The following is a 15,165-nucleotide window of genomic DNA, read 5'->3' on the forward strand; positions in this document are numbered from 1 at the left end:
GAGGAGAGGACTCTTTGGTCACACTCCCTCATGGTTGCAAAGCTGTTTGGGGAGGGGTTAAATGTAAAGCATTTTCAGAGTGAAAACTAAATATTCCTTGCTTTGTTTCTTCCCATATTGAAGAGGCTGATTTTTAAGCTATGAGACACCAAGAAACCAACAACAACAACAAAACCCTGAACCCAACCAAAGGAAAAATCAAACTGTTCTAGCTGATCAAAGTTAATTGTTTGGATCAGGTACACAGTTTATGATTTATTCACCAAATACCTGATTTAAACTGTGAAGTGTAGTATGCATTGAATGAAGTCCTGGTAATGCATTACAGGCATTTGTGAGCTCAGGACTCAGTTGTACGATTGCCTTTTCATTAGATTTTTAGTATGGCTGATCTATAAATTGTGATTTTTCAGACTACAACAGTTTTCTGTCACATTGAAAATAGTCATGTTCACATGAATCAAATTCTGTGTCTACATGTAGCTTTATGTGCAAGACTTAAAACCCCCTAACTGTCATATTTTGTATTTCAAAATCTAAAATACTGATCCTGAAATCATGCAAAATTAAGGCCAATTTAGAATTACTTAACAATATACATTCTATTTATATTTTAACTCTCTGAAAGTGGTTTTACTTTTCAATACACAATCTTGTTGTTGCATTAACAAACAACAGTAAATGTACAGAGACTTCAAATGAATTAAAAAAAACACATATCTGTACATATCACAATTCAAATCAGACATTTGAACTAAGAGTTACAGTGTAAGTTGTGTTGCATTTCTTCAGGGGAAATGGGGCCCAAAGAAAGCAAAGCAGGCAAATGAACAGATAATGGGATACTGCTGGTGCACGTCAACTTGTCAGGCCCTTGTAACTTGGCTGTAGAACTAAGTCTTTGCAAGGAGTACATAAAAAGCTCTTGTATTGATTTAAGACTCTCCCTCTAAGGACACTTTGCATAACCACATGTAATTAATCAAATTGGTTTCTAGTCTGATTTAAACAATCTTCCCTGTATGATAGAGTGATGTAGAATACAGTTATTTTATACCAATACCATCAATTATTTTTAAAACCCTGGAGATCAAAATATTTATTATCCTTACCTGTCTAAGCATTGCTTTAAATGCCATGAACCGAAGCCTCATTGTAAGAATTTCTCCAGCTTTGCCAAATGTGAAACCCTGTTTGAGAAAAAGTACAGCGCTTAGTATAGTATTACACTTTGTGTTTATTCAATAAATATTTTAGATAAATTGCCTCTACAATGTCAAAGTAAAAAATATTGCAGTCCTGTTTGCAGAAAGCAAATGTAAAACCAGGTTTAATATGCATAAATTCTAGTAGGTTCACAGTACTGACATTCAAATACTATTAATGAAAAAAAAAATATAGGGAGCATAGCAAAATTTCCTAGCACTGCTTCACCAGCATCCTTTAAGGGGAAGGTTACTAATCAACCCTTTGACTTCTTTTGTCTGAGTCAATGTAAGTCAGATTTAAACAACTAACATTTAGGTCATTCTTTTTAGATGAAAGGCTTTTAAAGACAACCTGGGTTCAGTCAAACGCATCAGTCAAATTTAAAAACATTACCTGAACATTCCTAAACTGAGCAAACCTATCACAGCCCTGTACTACTCAGCCTTCCATACTCAAGGCCCTTTCTGCTTGTGCAATGAGACAATTCCACAAACAAAACAGGTTTCTGCAAGAGGCTGTTTATGCTGCTGTCCCAAGCATGGTATTATTTCACTCCATGGGCTCACTTAATAGATAAAACTATACAAATATGTTCCTAAATTATAAAATGGACTATCTATGAAAATATTTAATAAGATTGCTACCTTTTTTACTTTTTAAGTGGCACTGTTGTAGCAGGTACAACCCTTAGTATTTCTGCAGGAGGAAGTGACTGTCAGTGTGATGAGTGTCACCTGACAAAATGGGCCTGGGAGTCTTTGGGGACTCCCACAGAGGAAGTATGAGATGTTCCCTTGGACAAGGGAAGGGTTAAGGAAGTAACAAACTGGAGAACAAAGGCAGGAGATTGAGAGATTTTCAATTACTAAGAGATTCAAATAGGAAGTCTTGAGGTGAGAGGGGGGGTGGTAGAATGGAGCTAACAGTTGCCTGTTAGCTCACAATGCAAAATGAAGGAGAAAATCCAGAGTTTCATGCTGAGAAGTGTCTGACTGATGAGCAAGATGGGAATTTCTAAAGTTAAGAGGTCTGAATAGATTCAAAACACTCTTAAACACAAGCAGCTCTAGGTCAAAAAAGTTTCAACACAAGACATATCTAGAACCATAAACACAGGTTCTGGTTTGAGTTGGCGACATATTATGAAGATGCAAATTTTTAGTATATTTCAGGTTTCTAAAACATGATAAACAATTAAAATAAGGTTAAAATATTAAAACATACCTGAAAAAAGAAAGTAAAAAAGGAAATGATCCCAAGTACTAAAAACAGCAGTGAATATAAGTTGCTCTGTTTTCTTAAGAGGTCCTTGTCAGTCTCTGAAAAAATCTATAATATAAAATTTGAAACAGTTTTTATAAAATTAACTAGCAATCTAAAATACTCTCATCTTTCTCAGGAATTTTTTTTGGTGGTCAATTGCATTAATATGAAATTTAATCATATATTACATAATATTTAATGTATAACAATCATATTTCAGGTTGTAGCAAGATTTTTAGCATTTTGTAAGTGTCATACAATTTTTAAGATTTTTGCAATAATGCTTCATCCACTCTTCAGCTTCAGTGATTGTTTTTAGTGATTGTTTTTAACCTAATTTTATTAGAAATAAATATTGTGGGCTTACAGTTTTTGCTTATTTTATTCCAACTCACCCCAATGATTTCAGAAAATATGACTGCAAATGCAGGTTGTAAAGCTCCGTTGATAATTGCACACAAGGTTCCAGCTACAAAGTATGGCCATTCAGTTTTGTTCAACTTCATAATTTTGAGAAATGAAGCTGGAGGTATTTCTTCAGCCTAAAAAACATGAATTGCATTAGGACAAACATGAATGTATTTGGAGACATATGGAGAAAAGGAGAGATTAATAATCAATTTCCTATTCCTATTCAGGGGAAGCAAAATTGTATAGTTTTTAATAACATGAACAAATGATTGTACTTTTTTTTGTTGTTCTATCATGAGGGATATCTGTACACTGTATCTACAGCACTTTTCTTTTTATATTAGTTTATCCATGTAATTTTTGTTGATGAATACTTTGGAATTGGTCAGTGATGACTGAACTACTCATTCTGGGCATATTACTGTGAGTAATCCATGGCTTGATTAATTCAAGTAACTGTTAATGAACCAATTTACAATAGTAAAATAATTACTGTACATATGAATGTAATCATATTTGGGGGGGGTGGGGGTTGCAATTTTTATTGTAAGTTATTCTGTTGGGCTAAATATTTTGTTTCTTATCCAAAAATGAATGTTTAACCTGTATAGGTTATGTTGCTATGGTACGTAAATATATGTGAGTATGTTTCTTTTAAAGGAAATTTGCTTTCAATAACAAGTTCATCATCTTTGTTATATTACCATTTTATTTCTATTATCATTTATGTTGAAACTAAAAAAAGAAAGTTATGAATATTATCAGTCAAAGGCTATTTAGTATTTAAAAATTCTCATGTCTTTTTGTACCTTTTTTCAGCAGGAGAACTAATTTAACAAACTTTGTTTAAAGGAATTAAGTTCACTAACAGCTCTGCAAAGACACTTACAGGTGAAGTTTTTTCCTCATCAGGACTATCATTTTGCTCTCCTGGCTTTTTCATGCTTCTCCGAGTTGATCGTCTTCTCAATCCTCTAGTTAAGGGTTCTTCAGAGCCTGGTTCAGAGTCACTGTTTTTGACACTGCGTACATTCTCATAATTTTCTGATGGTGGAAGAACATTCTCATAATTTTCTGATGATGGAAGAACATTCTCATAATTTTCTGATGATGGAACTTCAGCTTCTATTGCCTAAAAGTGGGAAGAACAGTATGCTAAGATTAAACATGCACATATTACTTCAAATGTTCAAAATTATGAGGTAACCAAAGTAAAAGTAACTTTGTTTCAGTTGAAAGAGATATTGAGGACCAACATATAATGCCTTAAGGAGGTACGAAAATCTGTATCATTATTATTAGAGCTCTATCTTCAGAGCTTCAGTCATATATGAGTTTTGCATCTCTCTTGAAAATTCTTATAGTAAGTGGAAGACTGAGAGTAACTGCTCTATTTTTTTAACAAATTAAAAAAAACCATTTAAATTGAGAGAAAACCCTTTGCACCCCTTTTGGGATCTTTTAGAATGAGTTCTTGGGGAATATACAGTTTATTTATGAAGTGATAAAACATTACTGCCTTTACTGGAAAACAAACTGAACTTGACTTTAAATGGAAAATGGAAAAAGGAAGTTCAGGAGGAAACAAGCCAAAAAGAGATTTTGACTGAAAAATTAGAGCAGCCTGGAAAAGAGCCTTACCCTCGGTGGTACTTTTGCCAGTGTCTTTGAGAGAATAAATAAATGACTACTCACCCTGAGGTTTTTGATAGCAACTGGATTCAAAGTTGCCTTCAACTTGTGTTTTGTTTTTTCCAGATTTTTTTTTTTATTACTTAGTGCTTTTTGCATTACTAATAAAAATATCTCTTTTTACTTGCTTTCAATATTTTTATTTTCTTTTTTTTATTGTTTTTCAATTTTCTTTCCATTTTATATTTCCTCATTTTCCCCATATTTGCATTTGCTTGGATACAAAGTTACCTTGAATCTAAGGTAACCAAATGTATTCTCCTATGAAGAAATATTTTAATTGGTCTGGTCAACCTCTTCAGTGGGACATACTGAGATGGCCGTTTCAGTTTCTTTAATGGACATAGAGGTTATGCAGTAAAACAAAGGCTACAATGAAAATCTGCTATAACCTAATGGTCACATGGGACATTGGGATGTAAGTACCAAAGTACCTTGGTCTTCATTTAATAACTAACATATTTCAGAAATTTATTATAATTTACAATCTCTTTTTTTTTTTTCTATCTGTATAAGTTAAGAACACATTTTTGCTCTTTAATATCTGAATTATTTTTCTTTTTCTTCTATTCCAACACTTTTTTTTTCTTTAGAAAGGAATTCCGTATGAAGGATTGTAACTAAACAACTTAAAATATGCATGCTGTATTCCTCCAGAGTCAGCTACTGTATTGTACCTTTTATCAGACTAAGAACAAGAAATGGAATACCAAACTACTGTAGTTATCTGCTCTACACTAACTACATAAAAGGAAAACATAAAATCATATTTTAAGTTTAAATACCTAGAGGATTAAAAATGTACTATCCTGGGTTTAAACAGGTCTTGTAGCCAAAATAGTGGTCTCTCTCAAACTATTACTCTCCTTTCAAAGTACAAGAGTCTTTTGCTGTTATCAAAATATGATGCAGAATTTCTCATACTTCTGCTAAAATGACTATGGGTGTGGGAAAAAAGGAAATGAGGCAACAGCTAGAGACAGAAGTACCTGCATGTTAACGAGTTTGTAGTAGATTCCCTTTCTCTCAAGCAATTCAGCATGATTCCCTAGCTCTGTGACAACTCCACCTTCAAACACAGCTATCACATCTGCATTTCGGACTGTTGACAGTCGATGAGCTACCACAACCGTGGTGCGTCCTTCCCTTGCCTGAAAACAGCAGCAGTTAAAGTGAGTATTTGTAAGCAAAAGCAAAAACTGGTCATCCTCATAGCAGAGTTGAATAGCATCTAAAAGAAACATTAAAATGGTTCACAGAAAAAAAAACTTTCAAAAGAAAAAAATCTAAAAACTTATTTCAATGAGTTCCTTAAAACAGAAATATAATTTAAAGACTGAAATTTAATATTAGAGATCTTCTTTCACTGTGGCATATACATACATCAAATTTGACCAAAAATATCCAAACAAAAATCTCAATAGATAAAATTTTAGAATGTTACAAACCCTAAAATATTTAAAATGCTATAATTTTTAATTTAGGCCCTGAGTTGCCCACTTAAACTATAAAATCCATGAAGAATTTATACTCAGAAACATTAGAAAATATTTTACACTCACTTTTAAAGATATCAATGTTTTAAGCTCTAAGTCAATCCTAACTCAAGTGACTATAATAAAAATAAAATTTTCTCAAATTTCATATGAATTGTATTTCAGGTAAGTACCTTTCTTTGGATATGTACAAGCATAATACATTTAATGTTCCAAACATTGCAGCTTGTCATTTAAATTATGGGGCTCTTTTAAAGTGATCAAGCAAATTTTAGTTTAAATTATGAAAGTAATGATCCCAAGAAGAATTCTGTTGGAAGCTGGATAGCCTTCATCTTCAGTGATGTCCCTCAAGAGGTCCCTCATACTGGGACCCATACTATTCAATGTCTTCATGACTGATACTGGTAAATGGGACAGAGTGCACACTCAGCAAGCTCAGGGGTGACATCAAGCTGAGCAGTGCAGTTTGTTCACTTGAGGGAAGGGATGGCATTCAGGAGGTCTCTGACAGGCCTGAGGAGCAGGCCCAGGAGAATCTCATGAGGCTCAGCAAGGACTAGTGACTGACAATAATATGAACGGCAGTAAGACAGATAATGGACAAGGATGGTATTTGCACAAAGAAAATGTTGATTTAAGCTTAAAAAGGCATAAAATATTATTCCATCTTCTAATTTGAAATAAGATTTCTCTCTGTAATACCTGCAGGAAGTCAAAAATTCTCTGTAAAAAGAATACTTGCCAGATTGAAGTTTACATTTTGTGGTTTTATGCGTCTCTATTTTCAACAAAAGTCCAGGAAAGAAGTAAATATTAGGCTCCTACTTACATGCTTCATTTTAAAACACTACTGACCTTGTCCAGTGCTGCCTGCACAACTGATTCGCTCTCAGTATCCAAAGCTGATGTTGCCTCATCAAGCAGAAGTATTTTAGGATTGCGAACCAAAGCTCTGGCAATTGCTATTCTTTGCTTCTGGCCTCCACTGAGCTGTGCTCCTCTTTCTCCAACCACAGTTTCAAACTTCTACAAGACAAAAAAATGTATTGAAAAAACTCAGTGGCACAGTCCTTCCATTAAAGATGTCAGCAATGCTAGATATGCCGGCAACACCTTCTCTTTTCTCTACAGAAATAAACACCTACTTGGATACACCTAACTAATCACTTGTGTTCCTGGAGTTCTAGTAGTTCTTCAAATGACAGCCAAATTATTGCCTGAAGATATAAAATCAGCATTATTCTCAAAAGTTATGAGGAAACTGTGCATAGCTCTGCATATTCACAGGTCCAGGGATAGCTTCCTGTCTTAACAAGCATTCCTTCCATAGAACTATTTGGCACAAGAAGTTTTAGAAGAAATTATTGCAGCAGGTGAGCTGATCTGCTTACTTTGGGTAGCTTCATGATGAAGTCATAGGCATTTGCCTCCTTGGTGGCTTTTTCAATCTCCTCCATGGTGACATCCTCACGGCCATAGCGAATATTTTCTGCAATAGTAGTGGCAAAGAGCACAGGCTCCTGGTTCACCACACCAATAACCTCCCGCAGATACCGTATGTTTAAGGTCTTAATGTCCTGCCCATCAATGGTAACCTGAACAAAAGAGAGCAGACAAAAACTGTCTACTAGTTGTTTTGATCAAGGAACCTCTCTGTCCATGCCAGCATGTGCCATTTTAGCAGACACTTTACCATGTCACTGGAAAATTGACAAGAGCAGTGAGGCTGGGACTAGACTTTCAATGCATGTGACATGCAGAGCAGTCATCTCACTTGAGGCATCTTACCGTGCCTTCCTTGGGATCATAAAATCTCTGGATGAGTTGAACAGTTGTGCTTTTCCCACAGCCACTGCCACCAACCAGGGCCACTGTCTGGCCAGAATCAATCTTGAGATTCAAGCCCTTCAGTATCTGTCCATGTAAGAAGGTTGGACAAAAACATAACAGTATATAGAAATGCCAAGTTAAATGTGAAAGACTAGAATGAAACAACTTTTATATTTCTAGCAGAATTTTGTAAAAAAAAAATTATAAACATGTGGATTTAAATTTTGTATTACTGACAACTTCAGCTTAATTTTCCAATAATTACATCACAATTGGCTCCGTATCAAGGTATTATACAACACATTTCTCAATTACTTGTCTCATGAACCAGTTCATATGACAAAATAATAATAACACACTAATCATAAGTAACATATAATACAGAAACAGTAAAATGCAAAATTTCTGTGTTATGTTGCCACACCTTTTTCTTTAATTCATCATGCTGACTACAGGAAAGCTATGTAAAAGTCATGGTTAAAAGCTGAGTGTTATTTCCTTTCTGCCTATCAAAAGTAAGAAAGGTCGCTTTATCAAGGTCAGTGATTTTCCTTCAATGTAAGGAAGGAAATAGTTATGTAATGCAAAGACACTCTCCATGGAAATATTCTCAGGAAGCAGTCACATCTTGTCTATCATCACTGCATTAAGATTCTGAATATATGACAGTGCTTTAAAAAGGAAACTTATTCTCTGTCTATGCAAATACAGATTTTGATCTCTATTCCATAAACAGCAAGTCCTTGCTGAAACTGGTGTCTTTTTTTCCTGGTTCAGACACAGTCGTAACAGAGCTGCACTGCAATTATTTTAAAACTTACTAGCTCATTATTATTACTATACACAAATACTTGAGTTAGGATTGCAAATTTATTCTGATAGAAATATGTATTTAGAGTTATTTGTATAGCCACACTAACTAGGGCATTAGACAAAAAATTATTCACGAAACTTAACATGTTTATCTAAGGTGGAAATAAAGCTAACTAAAATCACTGTGATGACAAGGTAGTTTTATATACATTAGAGAATCAATCTGAAACTATTAGATTTTCAACAAAAAATAAGTGACTTTAATAATGATTTTTTTCCCGACACATGATCCATGTGTTCAACTGTGATATATGTATAAAGTTTCAATTACAGTACCTCAACATCTGGTCTGGATGGATAATTGAAGTAAACATTATTTAATTCCAAGTTCCCTTTTATGTGATCTGGTTTGTAACCTGCCTCTGAATAGCTGTCAATTTGAGGTTCCTGTAAAAAATAAAATTCAAAAAAATACCCCAATTTTTTTTTCATAAAGAAGTCCTCAAGTGCACCATTATTCTGCAGAAACATTAAACATGTTTTTTAAGTAATTTAGGTGAGATTTCTGAAAGATCTAAATTGCACATTGTTTTGCTCCCTCACTGCTACATTGATTATATGCTCATTCAAGAATACTTATACAATTTTTCCATTAAGCTTCTGCATAAATTTAGTTCCTGTCTTTAAAAAGAAGGGTGTCTTACCTTCAAAAAGAAGTTTTGAAATGATAGTGAGGGCAATAATACTCACATTGTCTATTATATTAAAAATGGTATAGGCAGCTCCTCTTGCACTTGCAAATGCCTCTATGCTTGGAGCAGTCTGTCCAATACTGAAAGCTCCAATCAATACAGAGAAAAAGACCTGAAAGAAATGTTTACAGAGGCATGTATCCATTCTTATTTAAGCAGAAAATTATATTTATTTATTTCTGTTAGGTATTTTTGGGTAAGGACATTCCATGTCTGTTAAGGGAAGTTTAAGGAATCTAGAATGAAAGTAAAACTGAAAAAGTCTCTCTTAGACAGAGAAAAACAGTAAGAAAAGGGCTTTTTAAGGTTCAGATCAGAACTGAGAAACTGTACAACATTAAATTTGCAAATACATTGAGAAAAAGTGAAAAAGTGACTCAGAGTTGTAAAACCTATGAAAAAAAATTAGAATTTCACTTGATATCTCAGGATTTATTGTACTAATGCATTCTTTGGCCAAAAAACACAAAGTGTATTACATATCTGCCAAGAGAACAACACATATGCAAAACACTATCATTCTGCTTTCAAAGAGACAGTGAAATAGAAGTATAGAAACCCAAGTTCTTCATCACAAAGTAATAAAGGATCCCCTTCAATGAAAGAGTAAAGTGCAAACAAACAAGAAACAGCAGCAGAAGAGAAAAATTAATAATTTTCTCAGAACAGCAGTTCATTGCTTTCAGTTAGTATCAAAACAAAAGCAATTAAACCACCCTGCTCAGAGATCATAACAGCCATAGTAGTCAGAGCAAAGTCTGTCACACCATCCTCTTAAACAGGGGTTATTCACAGATTTTACACATGATAGTCCATCATCCATGTCATAAAAACATTGTTTGAACTACAACACAGACAATTTGCAATAGAGTTTGCAAATACTTTGAACAGAATAAATTACACATAAGGTCATGAACTTCACTGAGGGGTTTCATATGCCAGCCTGTACAAAAGGTTCAAAAGAGCCAAAACCACATATCAGAGACATTTTCCACAAACTTCAGTGATTCATAAACGAAATAAGTAGTTTAAAAAATCTACAAATATATCCATATGGTCAACTGGCTGCGTTTCATCATGGTTAACACAGTTATTTTTCTTAACCTGTTTACTTCATACTTCATACAAAATTAGAATGTTTTTCACATCAAGAGAATAATTTAAGTTATTATTTAAATGTTATGGCTTTCTTCCTTGAGTTATATGGTGACATCTAATCACAAGTATATTTTTATCCCACTCAATTTCTAAAAACACCGAGAAGTGATTCCAACCTCTCATGGAGCAAAACATAAGCAAGCATTCAGAAAATGATCTACCTAGCCTGCACAACACTAAAAAAACGTATTTGTTTCTGCATCCCGGAAATATGAAAGCAAATAGTAACTAGAAAGGGTATTGTACTTCAGTTTTTGCTTGAACTGTTTCTATATCAGTCTGATCTTATGAAAATCAGAAAATAAATAGGATCAGTTGAAAATCATATATGTTTTAATTGGGTTCATATAGATTTTGAGATCCTACAGAAATAACATGTAGGATTTTGTGGTGAGAATCTTTTTGTTAAGAAGGGATGCTACTTTGCCAGTTTTGGGACATAATTCTCATTACAGTCAAATACACACTTTAAGGTTTGTTCTTTTTTATTTCTCACTGTCACTGAGAATTTACTCATTAATACTTACTGTAAGAACTTTGCCAATAGTGTAATCATCAGTTAAGATCAAAGTAGTCCCATACCAGAATGCCAGTGCATATGATGCATATATTAGTAAGAAAGCAGCACCCATAGAAATATTAGCTGTAATAGCCTTTCTTATTCCAATCCGTTTAGCATCTTCTAAATTTTTATGGTATCTGGAAGAAAGATAGAGGTTCAAAATAGACTTACACTTGTACCATGGCAGACATCACAAAAGCTCTGTGGATGGATTAGAAAAAGAATGTTTACAAAGTACAGCAGTTAGGTACATAAAATATCTAACCCCAAGACTGTATAAAGGTAAGCCTGCTAGTCAGGCAGGGAGTTTCTAATGTAACCCCTAAAAATGCCAGCATTAGTCAACTTGGTATATAGAAATAAAAGGGCATTGCAGGTCAGGGAGCTGGCATTTAAGTTGCTTCTGTAGATCAGTGAACTTTTATTGTGACCCACTCAAGATTAAAGGTTAAAATATATCAGCAGATCTCTATTATACAGTACAGCGGAAACAGAGATACTGCTTGTTAGCACCTTCTCAACTACTGAGTAATCAGATTAGATTACTCAATAGTTTAGTTTCAGATTAGATTACTCAGTAGATTACTCAGATTACTTATAGATTACCAAGGATATCATCATCTCTTCACAGAACAGGGGTCTTCTTTTGTCTAAAGCTCTCATGGTAGGATATTTGAAGTAGTTTGCATACCCCTTAATGCAGAGACAACATATCAACTCTAGAAAAATAACTGATTGTCTTTCAACAGGTAGCAAACCTTGTAACAATCTCTCATTAACTAAAAATGCAGAAAGCACGAGACTTTCAACATAAAATATATAAGAAAATCTCAAACCATTTAAAGTGAGTATTTTAAAATCCACTGATGAAAGCAAATATTGCTCTTACCTTTTAATTTCTTTTTCCTGTCCTCCAAAAGCTATTACAGTACGGATTGCTCCCAGAACTTCTTCTGCAACAGCACCTGCTTTTGCATATGCAGCCTGTTCTTTGTCAGTGAAAGCAGAGAGAACCTAATACAGAATCAAGTATTTTGACACATATAAACCAGAATAGGCTCAAGGACTCAAAATGTTTTTTATCACAATTAGTACATTCCAATATGAAGCCTTTTGACTATTTAGGCATGGGTTCAGAATGCCCAATAATCAAATTCCTAAGTATGCTGTGAATTCAATAAAATAATTCCACATTACACATTGTAAACAACTAAGGCCTGGATTTTCCCTTTTCACCCAGTGCAAGAGATAAGAGGAGTACTCATAGTGAGCTGACGTGGTTCTCCCCAGGCAGACCTCCTTAGCCCATTCTCATCTCTGGTTGCCTTAGCCAGAGGACCCTGTAGCTTAGACTGTGAAGAAGTGGCCACAGTCTGTGAGGACTCATCCAGTTGACATACATGGCACATGCATCTCTAATCCTACCTTTTCTGCAATATCCTCACTCAAGACAGTGAAAACTTTAATGATCTTTGAAATATAAGGGAAATAAAATACCATAAAAGTCTGAAGACTTAAAAAATATTGGGCACTGTGATGGCCTGGAAATCTGGACCTTTTCTCATCTAGGTCTGTACAGAATTTCTCACCAAATTTGTGAACAACTTTGAAAAAACCTCTGTGTCTGAGACAAAGGTTTTTTCTAAATTATTCTCTTATTTTCCAGGAGATGCAATTATTTCTTCCAAAAGAAAAAGTACTTATACTTTTTAGTTAAAGAGTTACAGGTGTGGACTATACACATATATCTTGCTTCTTTCTCTGTATGTGCTATATTAGCAGAAACAGCTTCAAACCAAACAGGTCTGCCCAATCTATGGGAATTATAATATTCAAATGACATAGAATTACTGAATTGTAGAATGACCTTGGAAGTGATCTTAAAGATAGCTAGTTCCAGCTGCTCTGCCATGGGCAGGGACACCTTCCACTAGACCAGGTTGCTCAGAGCCCCACCTGACCTGGCCTTGAATGAGAGGGTACTGATACACAGTTCATCTAAGAGCGTATGTACCTAAGTGTTATCCAAAGCTATAATTTCTCTAAACAACACATTCTAATACTAAGACTTGCAGATATGCAGATTAATTTAATTATCTGTCATTAATATAAAAGCTGACACTATACATGTGTTAACTTACTTTTGCCCAGAGGGCTGCTGAAAGTCCCAGGACAGGGCTAACTGCGAGTATTACAAGGGTTAATTTCCATCCTCTTATGAGACCAACAATAAATCCTGTCACAAATGTTGTTAGTGCTTGAACAAGCAATCCAATCTTGTCACCTATTCCATCATTAATCTTGGAGACATCACTGAAAAACAAATTACAGAGAGGAAGAAAAATGCAGAAAGCACAAGGAAGATTTCCAGTTTTATTATGTGTGGAAGACAATCTTTATTATTCAATTACTGCTCCCAATAACAGTTTTCTTCAAGGTAAAGCATTACGTAGTGTGGCCAAGGAAAATTTCATATTTCGTGTGAAACTGCAATGCTATAAACCTGCCTTTGTCTGAAAAAGTTGAAATTCTTTCTGCAGTGTAAAACTACTCTCGCTTTCTTAATTCCAGAGTTTTTATCAGTTTGGTACTTGTGGGCTATTTGGAAATAAAAGAAAAAGGATTTTGCGTAGGCAATGTTATGCAGTTAAAGCTGTTCACACTGCTGGGCTGAGCCAGCACCTTTTTCAGTCCTCAGTGTGCCCAGAAAGGAACTCTTCATGGGGTAATAACATAGGCTGGGCTTTAGTCATCCTCAGAGTTAAAGGGAACTTAACAAAATGCTTTTCTAACATCTTTGTGACAGTCCTGTATCAGAAGTACCAGAAATTCAGTCCCTGAGACTCTCCATGAGGAAATTTGAAAACTTGATTACACAGTGAAATAGTTTAATTTAAAAATAAAAATTTCTAAGTCCTGCATGTTTAACAAGATCAAAAACCATTGGAAAAGGTATGGTGTACTTACTCTAGAAGACGAGTGTTAAGTTCTCCCACATCATTTACATCAAACCATCCAATTTCCTGTCTCATAATTGCATGAAAAAATTTTTGTCTAATTTTTTTTATTTGCCGACCTGCTGCTAAGGTCCAGAACGAAGTCTGAATATAAGCAGCAAGGAGAACACCAGCTGCTATTCCAGAATAGTAATATGCATATCTGTAAGGGGAAAAAAAAGGGCAAGATTCTCTGAAATCAGGTTAAAATTGGTTTAATTACCTTGCTTGTGTGAATTTATCATGATGCTTACTTTTTCTGTTTGATCTGAATTAGGGCTTATATGCTTGTACTAAAACTTACTCTTCACTGTAAAACTTGCTGAGTTTTCCATGAATAGCATTTAATGTGAGAATTACCTTTTTTTTTTAATTTAGTAGGTATTTTCTCATAAGATTCTTTTAGAACTGTATTTCTGATACAATACCCTTTTCACTTAGATCTGTCATGTCCATAAACTGCTTAGCATTTTTAACACACATAGACAGACCAAATCACATATCTGTATATTATATACACATTTAAATCATAAACATGCCTGTCTATATAAACAAACAAACAAATAAATAAATAAGTGGATGGATGCAGTAAATATTTTCTGATTTGAGAATACAGCATTACTATATTTCCAGCTACTGAAAACAAATGCCATTAGATCAAAAATTCTTTGGATCTCTTATTCATAACTGATATCTTTTTTTTACATTAATTCAGCGCTGTGCTATGAGCAGGGTGTCAAATCCAAACCAGGAGTATTTCTCAAATTGGGAGTAAATCTGAGTCACAGCTTTAAACTGTTTAAAAATAATAAAATCTATTTTGATTTGATGAAGAATTACTTCAGAATCAGTTATAATTGTACTTATACCAGAACTGAATAAAAAAATGTAACTTAATGGATTTCATTTGCAAAACACAACCAAAATCAATGATTAAATATTTATGATGTATATTACCTGCAATTATAAGAATAATGTAT

At 34.2% G+C, this 15,165-nt stretch overlaps 1 protein-coding gene across 2 annotated transcripts in view; it reads right to left on the bottom strand.

The window, feature by feature from the left end:
* ABCB1 (ATP binding cassette subfamily B member 1) overlaps positions 1-15,165 on the bottom strand; it is a 48,225-nt gene that overhangs the window by 11,014 nt on the left and 22,046 nt on the right. For both annotated transcript variants that reach the window (XM_059842676.1, XM_059842686.1), the window contains exons 9-22: positions 14,157-14,348; positions 13,331-13,502; positions 12,079-12,203; positions 11,155-11,326; positions 9,468-9,581; positions 9,054-9,164; positions 7,863-7,988; positions 7,466-7,669; positions 6,930-7,100; positions 5,565-5,726; positions 3,773-4,015; positions 2,868-3,014; positions 2,434-2,538; positions 1,113-1,190 (exon numbers count right to left, since the gene is read on the bottom strand). In XM_059842676.1, the coding sequence (XP_059698659.1) occupies positions 1,113-1,190; positions 2,434-2,538; positions 2,868-3,014; positions 3,773-4,015; positions 5,565-5,726; positions 6,930-7,100; positions 7,466-7,669; positions 7,863-7,988; positions 9,054-9,164; positions 9,468-9,581; positions 11,155-11,326; positions 12,079-12,203; positions 13,331-13,502; positions 14,157-14,348 (2,122 nt within the window). The remainder of the gene's footprint in view (positions 1-1,112; positions 1,191-2,433; positions 2,539-2,867; positions 3,015-3,772; positions 4,016-5,564; positions 5,727-6,929; positions 7,101-7,465; positions 7,670-7,862; positions 7,989-9,053; positions 9,165-9,467; positions 9,582-11,154; positions 11,327-12,078; positions 12,204-13,330; positions 13,503-14,156; positions 14,349-15,165) is intronic.

The sequence above is a fragment of the Haemorhous mexicanus genome, chromosome 1, assembly GCF_027477595.1.
Source record: "Haemorhous mexicanus isolate bHaeMex1 chromosome 1, bHaeMex1.pri, whole genome shotgun sequence".
NCBI classification, from domain to species: domain Eukaryota; kingdom Metazoa; phylum Chordata; class Aves; order Passeriformes; family Fringillidae; genus Haemorhous; species Haemorhous mexicanus.